At 36.1% G+C, this 14,707-nt stretch overlaps 1 protein-coding gene across 7 annotated transcripts in view; it reads left to right on the top strand.

Annotated features, from left to right (window-relative positions):
• STK3 (serine/threonine kinase 3) overlaps positions 1-14,707 on the top strand; it is a 485,213-nt gene that overhangs the window by 346,907 nt on the left and 123,599 nt on the right. For all 7 annotated transcript variants that reach the window (XM_078153675.1, XM_020969092.2, XM_078153672.1 and 4 more), the window contains one exon: positions 7,422-7,614. In XM_078153675.1, the coding sequence (XP_078009801.1) occupies positions 7,422-7,614 (193 nt within the window). The remainder of the gene's footprint in view (positions 1-7,421; positions 7,615-14,707) is intronic.

Raw genomic sequence — 14,707 nt, 5'->3', positions numbered from 1 at the left:
TTTGGGAGAACTAAGACATAGAGATAGAATGATTATATTGGATAAAGAAGTTTCAGAGTTATTTATCATGAAAGTGGAGTACTTATGGGGTATAGATGAAAGGGGTGACCATCCCTGTGTGTGGCTGAGGTGGGGTGGAAAAGTAGCTCATGATAATTGAACAGATTGAACGAATGGGAGGTTATTTGAAGGATCATCAACATGTGCATTGAAATCCCTTGATATGTTTACAGGAGTTGAGATGAAGAGGGAGACTGTGAGCCAGGCACTGAACTTATTGAGAAAAGAAGGGAAGATCACAGTGGAAGGGCTACAGGGCTGCAGAAAGACAGGTACACTATTGTGTATTGGTGGAGCTATTAATTCATCCAGCCATTCTAGGATAAAAAAAAAATTAGAACTATGTATACTCTTTGACTTAGCAATTCCAATACTAGGCCTATATCTCAAAAAGATCAAAGATGGAGAAAAAGCTCCCATATGTATAAAAATATTTATAGAAGTTATATTTGTTGTAGCGAAGAACTAGAAACAAAACACATGCCCCTAAATTGGAAATGGCTAAACAAATTGTATTACAGACATATAATCAAATATTATTTTAATGTTCCATAAGAAATGATAGTTTGTAAGAAACCTAGGAAGACTTGTATGAACTTAGACAAAATGAAATAAGCAGAACCAAGAGAACAATGAATACAATAACAACAGCATTGTAAAGAGATAACTTGAAAAGATTTAAGAAATCTGCTCTGGGTAATGACCAACAACAATTCCAGAGGACCAATGATGAAACATATTACCTATTTCTTAATGGAAGAAGTAATGGACTCAAGATGCAGATTAAGACATTCATTTTCAGATATAGCCAATATGGGAATTTGCTTTTCTTGTCTATGAATATTTGTTCCAAGGGTTTTGTTTTCCTTTAATTGGTGGGTGGAGGTAAGAGGTAAAGTTGGATTGGGGTTGCCCTCCCCCCAAAAAAGAGGATCATGGAAATACAGAAGAGAACAAACAAAAGACCAGAAAGAATCAAAAATAAGCAGGCCAGCTTTGAAAGTTATGTGTTTAATATATTTTTTAGTTTTTTAAAAGTAAACTGTACATTGTGGAGACTGGTGATTACTTATTTAGCTCTCTTTTTCTATCCTACTATGCTTATTGAAATGTTCATTTTATGTAATTTTCATTGGGTTCAGCATAAAAAAAATTAAATTAATATCAGAATTTCAGAGAAATCTGCAACACCTTTTGAAAGATCCAGAATTCTGGTCAATGCAGTGACCACCACAGCTTACAGAAACTAATGATGAAGGGAGCTATCCACATTCTGACTAGTAATGGTCTCAAATTCAGAAGATATATTTTCAGATATGACCACTGTGTGGATTGGTTTTGTGTAATTTTATGTAATGAGATTTTGCTTTTTTCTTGCTCTCTTTTTGGTTTGGTTGGGATTGGGAGAAATGGTTGGTAATAATGTGTGTGTGGGGGAGGAACTGAAGGAGTCATTGAAGCATTTAAAAGAAGATGCATGAAAGAAAACCATGGAAGTTCAGAAGGAAACAAATAGGATAGATTTGAAAATAACATATTGAATTTATTATATACCTTAAAAAAGCAATCTCTACATAATAGAGATTTGCAAACCCAGACACAGTCATCCCTTTGGGAGGTTCTATTATGTATATGGAAATATTAATGTTTTTCCTGGAATATTTAAAAATATTTTTTCAATTACATGTAAAAACAATTAAAAAATTCATTTTTATAAATTTTGCATTCTAAATTCTCTCCCTCCTTCTGTTACCCTCTCATTGAGAAAGCAAGCAGTTTGATATAGGTTATACATGTGTTGTTATGCAAAACATATTTCCATATGAATGAAAGAAAACCGACCCCTCCCCCCCAAAAAAAGAAAAAGAAAGTTAAAAAAGTATGCTTTGATCTGCATTCAATCTCCATCAGTTCCTTCTCTGGAAGTACATAGCATTTTTCGTCACAAGTCCTTCAGAATTTCTTAGATCATTGTATTTCTGAGAATAGCTAAGTCATTCACAGTTGATTATAGTACAGTATTGTTACTGTGTGTAATGTTCTCCTGGTTCTGCTCACTTCATTTTGCGTCAGTTCATGTAAGTCTTTCCAGGTTTTTCTGAAAACATTTTGCTCATCATTTCTTATAGCGTAATAGTATCCATCACAATCATATACCACAACTTGCTCAACCATTCCCCAGTTGATGGGCATCTCCTCAATTTATATTTTTGTATGTGTAGATCATTTGCCTTTTAAAAAAAATTTTTTTTCATCTCTTTGGAATACAGACCTAGTAGTGATATTAATGGGTCAGAGGGTATGCACAGTTTTACAGCCCTTTGGGCCTAATGTTAAATTGTTCTCCAGAATGGTTGGACTAGTTCACTACTCCACCAACAGTGCATTAGTGTCCCAATTTTCCCCTATGCCCTCCAACATTTGTCATTTTCCTTTTCTGTCATATTAGCCAAAATGATAGGTTTGGGTACCTCAGAGTTGTAATTTTCACTGCTTTTATCTATAATGATATAAAACATTTTTTTCATATGACTGTAGATAGCTTTGATTTCTTTATCTGAAAATTGTCTGTGCACGTTGTTTGACCATTTATCAATTGAGAAATGACTTGTATTCTTTTAAATTTGATTCCATTCTCTGTATATTTGAGAAGTGAGGCCTTTCTCAGATAAACTTGCTATAATTTTTTTCCTGCTTTATTTCTAATCTTGGCTACATTGGCTACATCAAAATTATCCATTTATATCTCATAATGCTCTCCATCTCTTGTTTGGTTATAAATTCTTCCCTTTTCCATAGATCTGGTAAGTAAATATTCCATGCTCCCTTGATTTACTTAAGGTGGTGCCATTTATATTTAAATCATGTACCCATTTTGACGTTTTCATGATATACTGTGCTAGATGTTGATCTTTACCTAGTTTTTGTCAAACTTTTTCAGTTTTCCAAGTAGTTTTTGTCATAGTGAGCTCTTATCCCAAAAGCTTGGATCTTTGGATTTGTCAAACACTAGATTACTATGATCATTTACTATTGTATGTTGTATACCTAATCTATTCCATTGAGCCACTATTCTAATACTTAGCCATTATCAAATTGTTTTGATGATTTGTCTGAGATTGTGATTTCTGCCCCTGCTTTTTTTTTAACTTCATTTGAAGCATAATAGATTCTTCTCCAACTCCTTACCTTTACTCTGTGTGTATCTCTCTGCTTCAAGTGTATTCTTATAAATAGTATATTGTAGGATTCTAGTTTTTAATCCACTTTGCTCTCTGTTTCCATGTTATGGGTGAGTTCATTTTATTCACATTCACATTTATGATTGCTAATTGTGTATTTCCCTCCATACTGCTTTACCCCCTTGTTTATCCTTCTCTCTCTTTTTGCTTTGTCCATCCTCAAAATTATTTTGCTTCTGACCACCGTCTCCCCCAATCCTCCCTTGTATCAATTCCCCACTTCTGCTGTCCCCCTCCCCACTACTTCTCTGTAGGTTAAGATAGATTTCTATACCCAACCGAATAACTATGTTTATTTCCTCTTTGAGCCAGTTCCAGTGAGAATAAGGTTTAAGTGTTACCTGCCACCCTTCCCCTTTCCCCCTCCATTGTCAAAACTCTTTTGCATCTCTTTCATGTGAGATGATTTACCCCATTCTGCCTCTCCCTTTTCTATTCTCTCAGTACATACTTCTTTCTCCCCCCTTAATTCTTTTTATATCATCTATCCAGTTGTTTTTATGTCACCCACCAACATCCTAACCATAATCAACACATACCCATGCCTTCTGTCTATGTGTACTTTTTCTAACTGCCCTAATAATGATAAAGTTCTTAAGAGTTAGAAATATCATCTTCCCATATAGGAATGTAAACAATTTAACCTTATTGAATCCCTTGTGATTTCTCTTTCCTGTTCACCTTTTTATGCTTCTTGAATCTTGTATTTGAAAGTTAGAGTTTCTATTCAGCCCTGGGCTTTTCATTAGGAATGCTTGAAAGACCTCAATTTTATTAAATGTTCATTTTTGCCCCTGAAGGATTATATTCAGTTTTGCTGAGTGAGTGGTTGTTGGTTGTAATTCTATCTCTTTTACCCTCTGAGATATTATATCCCAAGCCCTCTGGTCCTTTAATGTAGACATTGCTGAATCCTGGGTTATTCTCAGTGTAGCTCTGTGATGTTTGAATTATTTCTTTCTAGCTGCTTGCAGTATTTTCTCCTTCACCCAAGAACTCTGGAATTTGGCTGTAATATTCTTGGGAGTTTTCATTTTGGGATTTTCTTCAGGAGGTGATTGGTGGATTCTTTTAATTTCTATTTTCCCTCTGGTTCTAGGATATCAGGGCAGTTTTCCTGGATAACTTCCTTTTTTTTTTTTTAACCTGTAACATTCAATTTTTTAAAAAAATTTACAGCTTCAGAATAGTTTCAAATGTAGTGACTTTTCCAAAAAATACCAAAAAGTACAGTGTAAAGCACCTTCTCATTACATACAAACTTTCTTTTCATGATGCATTGCATCAATGTTTTGCATTGATCTTGATGCAGAAAGAATTTTATGTTGTATCCTGGAACATAGAAATTATATACACTGAAACAGGATGACTAACACCGGTTAGCTGCTTAAACTCTAACAGTGGGACTTTTTTCCCCTTAACAAAATTGATCATTTTTTATGTTTGTTGAAAGTCAGTACTCAAGACTTTCAACTTAGTTGTAGCAAATGCAAATTTGTATTTTTAAAAAGAAAACTTTAGATTGAATAATGTTATGGAAGCATTAAGACAAGAAGCTTGAGAAACCAAAACCAGTCCTGTTGCTTGATGTACTTAATGTAAACATTCAATAAGGGATTTCAAAATAAAACATCACCTACATTACTTTTGTAGAATCATTTCCAAGACTAATTCAATAGGAGAACAAAAATAGTTTTTACTCCCCTTTCAATTTTTTCCACAAAATATTATGGTAGCAAACTTGTATTAAGGTTTTGGTTATTTCTTTTTTAAATTCATCAATGCCTTGATAACTTCTTGAACTATAATGTCTAGACTCTTCTTTTGATTGTCGCTTTCAGGTAGTCCAATAATTCTTAAATTATCTCTCCTGGATCTGTTTTCCAGGTCAGTTGTTTTTCCAGTGAGATATTTCACATATTTTTGTATTTTTTCATTCTTTTGCTTTTGTTTTATTGTTTCTTGATGTCTTGTGGAGTCATTTATTTCCACTTGCCCAATTCTAATTTTTTAGGAATTATTTTCTTCATTGAGCTTTTGTACCACCTCTTCTATTTGGCCAGTTCTGCTTTTTTTAGTTCTTCTCTTCATTGAATTTTTGTATATCTTTTTTTTTTCCACTTGGCCAATTTTGCTTTTTAATGAGTTTACCTCTTCAATGGATTTTTGTGTGTGTGTGTGTCTCTTTTACTATTTGGACTATTCTGTTTTTTAAGGTATTATTTTCTTGTGTCTCCTTTACCAAGCTGTTGGCTCTTTTTTCATGATTTTCTTATATCACTTTTATTTTCCCCCAATTTTTCCTCTACCTCTCTTATTTGACTTTTTGGTCCTTAGACCTATTCATATTTTTCTTTGTGGTTTGCCTGTGGCTGCTTTGATTTCATTGTCTTCCTTTGAGTTTGTGTTTTGATCTTCCCTGTCACAATAATAACTTTATATGGTCAGGTGTTGTTAGTGTTTGCTCATGTTCCCATCCTATTCCTTGACTTTTAACTTTAAGTTAAAGTTGAGTTCTGTTCATTAGATGAAAGGGATACTATCCCAAGAATTAGGTCTTTCTTGTTGTTGCTCTCAGATCTAGTTCTGGGGATCTATAAGGCTCTAGTTCTTCTAAGGTGGTATGATGTAAGGAGAGTTATGGTCACTGTTCTTCTGGCTTGTGCTATGTGAGTAACCACAAGTGCTCATTTCTGCCCTGGGACTGTGACCTGGAACCAGGTATGGGCAGTGCAACAGAGTCTTACTCCCAGTGTTATCAAAAGGTCCCCTGTAATCTCCTTCTGACTGGTTGTCCAATTGCTTTACTGTCTGTGGGCTGAGATTCTGGAAGCCACTAATGCTGCAATTCAGTCAATCCCCAGGCCTGTTGCTAGTTTGCAGAGGTGTGGACTGTATTAGACTGTACTCCATTCACACCCCAGTGAGATAGACCTTTTCTTCCAGCCTTCTAAGGTTTCTTGGGATGGAAAATTGGTTCGCCCTGACCTTTTATTGGTTCTGCTGCTTCAGAATGGGTTTTGAGGTGTTATTTTAAAATTGTTTGGAAGGGAATTTAGGAGAGCCCAGGCAAGTCCCTGCCTTTACTCCGCCATCTTGGCTATGCCCCCCATCCCCAGTTCTTCTCTTTGCATTTGTGAAGTGCTGAATTTTTTAAAGAAATTTTTTAAAAGAGAAAGGAAGGTCAGTACTGTCCTGGGCTTTGGTTGATAATAGCCAATAGGCTTGAATAAAGTATTAAATTTGGATAAAGTGAACCAGAAGCAATAGCTGAGTGATGACATTAGAGTGAAAGTCTCAAATTTCAGTAGGAATAAGGAGTATTTTGATTTTATTTCCACAATGGGTGAATGAGGAGCTTTGGAAGAAAGTACAGCAAGTGCTAGAAAGGAAAGCCTGAAATTGAGTGTCATCTGAGAGGAGCCAGACCTTAGAGCCAGAAGAAGAAGAGAACATGGGAGGAAAGAATCCAAAATAGAGGAAACTCATTAATTATAGAGCAAGAGTTTCAAAGGGCACGATGAAAGTGGTGGACAGATATGGCATGGAACATTATGGGAAGTGATGTTGTCAGAGTGGGGAGCTAGCCTTGAGGTAGTTAGGGATGAAAGAGTAGACAGTAGAAGTTTCATCAAATAACATTCCTTGATTATATTATAAATTAATTGAACTTTCAAATAATCTTAGAGCATGAAGGATCCTCAGAAGGTCAGTAAAGTCAAGATCACTAGACTATATTTTGCAGTCTTTACTCTCTTCCCTTTTTATTGTTTTATGTTTTTGTTATCTTTTTAAAAAACACTCAATAATAATTTATTAAGTACTTTCTATATGTCAAGCAGTGTGCTCAGTATTAGAGACACAAATATAAAAACAAGGCATTCCTTGTCCTAAAGTAGCTCTCATTTTCCCTATGAGTCATTGTAAGTATCCCATGTAAAAATCATCCAACTAATCTTAGTAAAACTTAAGTTGTTGGTATTGTTCAGTTTATTTTTATCTTCTTAATAATGTTATACTAATAACACTTAACAGAAAATCCATAACTCTTAGAAACTGCATCCTTGTCAGTGTTCTGGATGTAGATATTAAGTTTTGATTTTCAGTGTTTATTTGCAGGATGAAGATGAGTTGGATTCCCATACCATGGTGAAGACTGGTTTGGAAAGTGTGGGCACCATGAGGGCTATCAACACAATGAGTGAAGGTGCTCAGACCATGATTGAACACAATACCACCATATTAGAATCTGACTTGGGAACCATGGTCATAAACAGCGAAGATGAAGAAGAAGTAGATGGAACTATGAAAAGTATGTCCTTTTCCCCTTTTGAATCTTACTTTCTTATCGTGCAGAACATTGTCTTTTAGAAATTATCATCTTAATGGAATGTCATGTAATTTTAGGAAAAGACGTACGAAAAAATTGTTGTCATCCAAAACAAACATAAGAACCAAGCATGATATAAAGTTAAATAGGCTACCAGCAATTTAATGTGGTATAGTATGAAAAATCAGGGAAAGAAGGGAATTTTTCTTTCCTATTCTACTTATTAAGAACAACTGGACCAAAAGGGAGGGAAAAATCAGTGTTTAGTTGTTGAGAATTTTTAAAAGAGAAATTATTTAAAATGTTACATTTGACTGCTTTTTAAAATTAAGAATATAGTACATAAAATTCTGAGGAATAAAGGGAAAGGAGACAAAGGCAGGTAGACAAACATAACAGCAAGAAAGGGAAGAACACACACACACACATACACAGAAGAGGTCAAGTGACAGAAAAAGAACTTTAGTGAAATAAAGTTTTTATTTTGTTCCTGATTCTTGTTTCTAAATTAGCATTGTGGAATTTTTGCTAGCACAGACATAAACAGTGATATGCTTCTCCTTTTAAAAATGGCAAAATAACCCATTTAAATTAACTTTAGGGGCTTAGAGTTTCTCTAACTGTGCTTTTAGCATATAACAAATTCTCATCCCAAAACCAAGCAAATATTTCCAATGAAAATCTTTTTTGTGAAATAATAAATTTTCTATTTGAGTAATAGAATGTGTAGTACCATATTCTATCTAGAAGGATTTTGGAAAAATAAATTTACTATAGCAGATAGAAGCTTAGCTGCAAAAAAAGACCAAGTCTGAAATTCAATTACAATGAAATGTCATAGTTCACATTTCTGAGGAGTAAAAATTCTGGCATGAATAACCCTATAAAATTTACTGAATTGCCATCTAGTTTCTCCATTTGAGCCACAGAATGCACGGTACTGCTACGAGAGAGAGAGAGAGAGAGAGAGAGAGAGAGAGAGAGAGAGAGAGAGAGAGAGAGAGAGAGAGAGAGAGAGAGAGAGAGAGAGAGAGAGAGAGAGAGAGAGAGAGAGAGAGAGAGAGAGAGAGAGAGAGAGAGAGAGAGAGAGAGAGAAAAAACCTTTTTTGGAAACTCCTTGACTATCTGATAGAACAATCAACTAACATTTATATGTAATTCTCTCTCTTTCTCTGGGACACATGCGTGTCACACACACACACACACACACACACACACACACACACACACACACAGTGAAATTTCCAACCCCACCACCACCTTCTGATCTTTCTAGACAGCCTCGTGTCTCTTCTCTGCCTTCCTTTCTACTAGGAAACAGATACTGACTATTGGACCACTCTTTGAACACTTCACCTTTAACACCTTACTATTAAAGGCTATACCTAGTCACTGGCCTACTTCCCAGCCATTTAAGGTACAAATCTCTGGCTGCCAGTCTATTCTTTGGATACATGTTGCTATCCTATCTTCTAAAGGACATATCTTTCTTCTTTGGCTTTTATTTACTGCCTTCCATGGAGCAGTAATCTTAACTAATTCTCTACGTCTGTTATCCTTTTATCAGCTCACTTGACCCACCTGTTCTGGTGAGGAAGAAACTTTGTGTGACTCACCTTGTACTCATGAATTTAAGCCTTTATTAATGCAGAACACTGCATGGTGGAAAGATACTCCTTCAGTAACATTCAGAAAGAAGTAAAAGGAGACTGGCTGTGAAGTAACTGTGGATTAGGAGGGGGAAGGATCACAGAGCTGCAGAATTTTAGAGTTGGAAGTCATCTCTGTAGCCATTTAGTATAACCCATACATTAAAGGAATCCCTAATATAACATATCCAGCAAGTCGTTGTCCAGACTAAGCTTGAAATAAGTGGCCCTACCACTGCTTGAGGTGTCCCATTCCACTTTTGAACATATCTGATTGTTAGAATATTTTTTGTAACATCAAAAGCCTAAATTTGCCTCTTTGCAACATCCACTTATTGCTTCTGTTTTGCCCCAGGGACCAAACAGAACAAGTCTAATCCTTTCTTCATGTAATAGCCTTTCAGATACCTGAAGATGGCTATCCTATCCTTTCTTAGTATTATTTTCTTCAAGTTAAACATACTCAGTTCCTTCAGTACCTTCAACTCTTTCTCATATGAAATGAACTCAAGGCCTTTCACCGTCTTAGTTGCCCCTTGGGCACTCTGCAGCTCATCAATATCATTCTTAAATCCAAGTGCTCAGGACTAAACACAGTGCTAGAGATGAGGTCTGCCAAATGAAGAAAGGGCTTCTTACTTCAGTCGTCCTGAAAGCTGTGCAACCAAAGATCATATTAATTTTTTGGCTGCTGTATTATACTGTTGATAAGCTTTAGTCCACTAAAATGCCTGTCTCTTTTTTCATTTCAATTAAATGTTTTGCATTTTTTTACTTGTAAAGTTGATTTTTTTGTACCCTAGTGTAAGAGTTTACATTTATCTCTATTGAATTTCATCTTAATAGATTCAAGCAAAAGAGCTAGCCTTTTAGGTACTGATTCTGTCATCTGGTATGTTTGCTATTCCTCCTAGGTTTGTATCATCTACAAATTTAATGAACATGCAATCTATGATTTACTCCAAATCATTGATCAACATGGAGAGGACCAAGCATAAATCCTGGGATACACTATTCTTTGGATCCTGCCATCCAAACCAAACAATTCTGAATCTTTCTTATTGTGTTATCATTCAATCTATTTCTTTTTATTATTTCCACAAAAATAATATATTATGCTCCATCAGAGCCTTGCCAGAATATAAGTAAACTATATCAACAATGTTTATTGATCCTGTAAAAAAAAAGGAAGGGTAGCTAGGAAATCATGACCTGTTCTTGGTGAAGTCATGCTGGCTTTTTGTAATTTTCCCTATCTAGATGTTTGCCCACTCTTTTTAATCAACTGTTCTAGAATTTTCCCAGAAATTCAAATCTGGCTTATGGGCCTATAATTTTAAGACACAGTTCTCTTCCCTCTTATGAAAATATGAACATTTGCTCTTATCTAATTTTGTATTATTCCTCCTATTGTTCATGGTATTTCAAGTAGTAGTAAAGCAGCAAAAAGTAAGGAACCTTATTTGTACTTTTTCTTTTCTATGGGTCATCATAAATCTTATACTTTTCTCCCCCACTGCAACCCTCACCAAGCTGTTTTTCAGTGGATATCTGTCAAGTATATGAATGTCCCTAAAGATTCTGCTCTCATTTACCATTCCTGGAAGGAACACTCAAGGGAGGGTAGCAAGTTCTAATCAATTCCCTTTTATCTACTCACATTCTCTCTGTTCCCCCTCAACTTCTTACAAAATAAGAGACCTTAAAATACTTCTGCCAAGGCTTCTCTTTGTGCCAGAGGCACCAAATCAGTTATTACTGGTCAAAAAAAAAAAAGACTCTAAATTAGTCCAGTACCACTCCCCTCTTCCAACCTCTCTCCTCATTTCTCCCAAGTTTGGGTTTTTGTTTATTTTTGCAAATATCAGGCAATTCTGACATATTCCTATTTACTCTAAAAATGGCATGTATAAATATGTAGCTTTAGGTACAGTACTCTTAAGCTAAGAAGAGAATTCCCAAGTTAATTCATGACATGACAAATTGTCTGCTTTATCTTCCCATGTAATTCTACGTAGCATGGAAAATTCTCAGGCAGTACAATAAATTCCTTTAAACCAAAAATGAGAAAACTGAGCTCATTGCAATTTGTTTTAATGGGAACTGAAGAAAGAACATTTATATCAAACACATTTTATGGTTAATAAAGATATAGGAGTGAGTACAAAATAATCATTAATACATTGCCAAAATGATATTGGGTTTATAGTATGAGATCATAGGCAAAATTACATTATGGTTAGGCCTTCTGAAAAGTATCAGACCAGAGCCAAGTGTTTTTCAGTGTTTTGGATTATGTTATAATGGCTAGCAATATACAGAGAATAGGCTTTTAGGGAGACATTAGAAGCAAATTTAAGATATACGAAAAATTATTGACAAAAGTATTTTCAAAGAGCTCAAAGCAACAATATACTTTTGTATGTGTGCATAGATATATATTTATTTTATATATGTATATTCACACACTGTACATATTTTCATAGTATTACTCTGTGATCTAGAGGGAGAAATGGTGTAACTGGGAATACTTGGAATTAGATAGGTAGCTCAGGGCAGAGTTAGTGGCAGACCAGATCTAGTCCCCAGAACATTTTCTGTTTGAAATAATCTGCTGCTAAATGTTATGGAAGTAGTACTTTGTGATCTGCTGACTATGTAAGGCCTAAAAATTATAGATTTGGGGGTTGCACTAGTTTACATCTAAGGTCCTCCCATCCCTAATTTATTACCCAATATGCTGACTTGATTAGGTCAGCAAAAAAATGCACATATGCGCACACACACACACACACACACACACACACACACACACACACGCAAATGTTGTTTGAAGAATGGCTGAACCAGTTATGGTATGTGAATCAAACTAAGTCTCCTGACTCCAGCCTGGTGCTCTATCCTCTCTTCTACCTAGCTGCCCTAATAATCATCTGCTTTTGGGCTAATCATTTCTAATTGAATGTATTACCTTTTTAAAAGTTTCTCTTCATTTGACCATTTTATAATAAATGATACTGTCTGTGAAATTATTTGAATTTTTGTACTTAAAAGTCAGAATGGCTTAATGTGTAGAAAATTGGCCTAGAAGTATCAAGCATATATAAAAATCAGATCAATAAGGTGATCAATAAATAAAGTATGGCATTTATTCAGGGTCAGAGAATTGCAGTTTGGAAGAATGTACTGTCTTACTGAGATGGGGAAGTTCAGTGAGGGGAGTTACAGATAGAGGTTATGTATGAGGGTAGATAGATAGGTAGATAGATGGAATTGAAGTTCACAAGTTATTTATTGCAGGGTAATAGCACTTTTCCTAGAAAAACTGCAGGATTAGTTTAGGCTCCTTCAAGCTCACAGAGACGGGCTGCTGACTGTACCCCAAGCTGGGGTCATCTGTAGGGTTATCAGAATAGCCAAACTGCAGGAAGGGAGAGGTTACAGAACTGTCCTTGAACGATCACAATGCACACACAGAGGCAGTTAGAAATTGCTGGTCACAGCAGAGATTCCCAGGAGTTTTCCGTGGGAGTAGGGGATGATTAGAAATTGCTAGTCAGAACAGGGTAGGGGCCCCAGAATTTTCCAGGGATTGACAAGAGCAAGGGAGACCTAAACTCAAACCCTTTCTTGCCGCAACTTCACTTTACGAACCTACGCAAGTCTCTTAACCTTGCAGTTCTCTATGCAACTCTTTAAAAACCCATCAGTTGCAGAGGAAGTGTCAACCTGAATTGGTAGAGTTTCCTTAACCAGGAATTCCATCTGTCAGTGAAAAGACAGGTCCAGATCCTGTTCCTGTGCCTATTCTGCTGTAGTGTAGGTTCATTTAATGAGTCAGAAGAAGGAAACATGCTTAAGAAACACTTTAGTTACTAAAGAATTTGTCCTAGAAGTAGATATATGGCATTGATAGGCCTGTAATTAGAAGGGAAGTCGAGAGGAAAAATTGACCAGGTCAGATTTAGAGTCAGAGTGTTAAACATTTAGTATGTGCCAGGTACTGTGCTAAGCACTAGGGATATAAAGAAAAGCATAAAACAGTCCCGCCCTCAGAGAGTTCACAGTTTAATTGGAAGAACAGCACTTAAAAAGAAGCTGGAAGGGGGAGGGAGGGAGAAGTTACCTGGGTGCAAGGGCATGATGAAGTCATGCAGCCTGGTGGAAAATGATCCAAGGAGGTGTGACTTTCCAAGTAGACTTCATCTTGCAGAATGATGAGTTTCTGGAGATGATGGAAGTCCAGAAAAGTCCAGGTGCATCTGGTGGTCCATTATTATCACTGTTACTTATAATTATGGTTAGCCCTGGGCAAAATTAGGAAATAGGGGGAATTTGTCTTTGGTTCTGTGTGCTGTTTTCCTCACTTAATGGAGCTGCTTCTTCCCCTGCCTCTGCTTCAGTATTCTTTTATTCTCATCACACTCATTCTCTCCAAATAGTTTCTCTTAATAATGATTTACAGTGATTGACATTTGCATGGACCTTTGCATTCTTATAGAATGACAAAGCCAAAGAAATAAATCCAGTGCCAGAATTTTAGATATCATTAAGCCAGTGGACAAGGGAGAGACATAGAGGAGCCTTCCCAGTGACATGGAAATTACGTTACTTTCCTTGGTTCATTCAGTGACTGAGTACTTATTATATGAAAAAATGGCATCTCATGGGAACTACTTTAAACCACCTGCTCATAAGCTTACTATCTGGAGTGGTGATAGCAAACTGCTGCCTCCTACAACTTAGTAAAAAAAGTCATAGTATGGCTTACCTCCTGATTTGGAGCATCTTTTAGTGGGACACTGGAGATCTAAGATATATTGTATATGTCCATTTGATCATAGGATACTTCTTTGGCCTAAACCGTGAATGAATGAGTGAATGAATGAATGAATGAATGAATGAATGAATGAATGAATGAAAAAAAATTATCAAGCCCTTCCTGTGTGCCATTGTTTCTAAACACTGTGGAAACAAATAGAAGAAGCAACTGCTTTCATGAAGCCCTCATTATTAATTGAGGGAGACAACACATAAAAGAAAGTTTAGCCACAGGGAAAATGGAAAAGTGTAGAAGTCCTAAGGGTGTTGCAGTGGGAGTTACATGGCATGGCCCAAGGATCCTCATGTCACAAGAGTAATTAAGGTGATGCTATTGGGCAACCATAGGGGATAGAGGCAGAGCAGATGGTAATTTAAATTAAATGTTCCTTATTCATTAGAGAAAGTGCATTTGTTAGTTCCCATTTTATCTAAGCCATGTGAGCAGTCATACTGCTGGAATGAAGAGGGAAGACAAGAGGACAGGCAAGCTGTGGTGATGGTGGTGGCTCTTACTGCCACCTGTCCTTCCCATATGGAATTTGGGACTGGCAGGGAAAGGGAAAGGGGCAAGAGGGGTAAGGTAGCCATTGTTGGCCATGGAT

Source organism: Phascolarctos cinereus, unplaced genomic scaffold (genome assembly GCF_003287225.1).
Source record: "Phascolarctos cinereus isolate Bilbo 61053 unplaced genomic scaffold, phaCin_HiC Scaffold_4;HRSCAF=312, whole genome shotgun sequence".
Lineage (NCBI taxonomy): Eukaryota > Metazoa > Chordata > Mammalia > Diprotodontia > Phascolarctidae > Phascolarctos > Phascolarctos cinereus.
The sequence above is the reverse complement of the archived record's forward strand: the minus strand, read 5'-3'. Positions and strand labels throughout refer to the sequence as shown.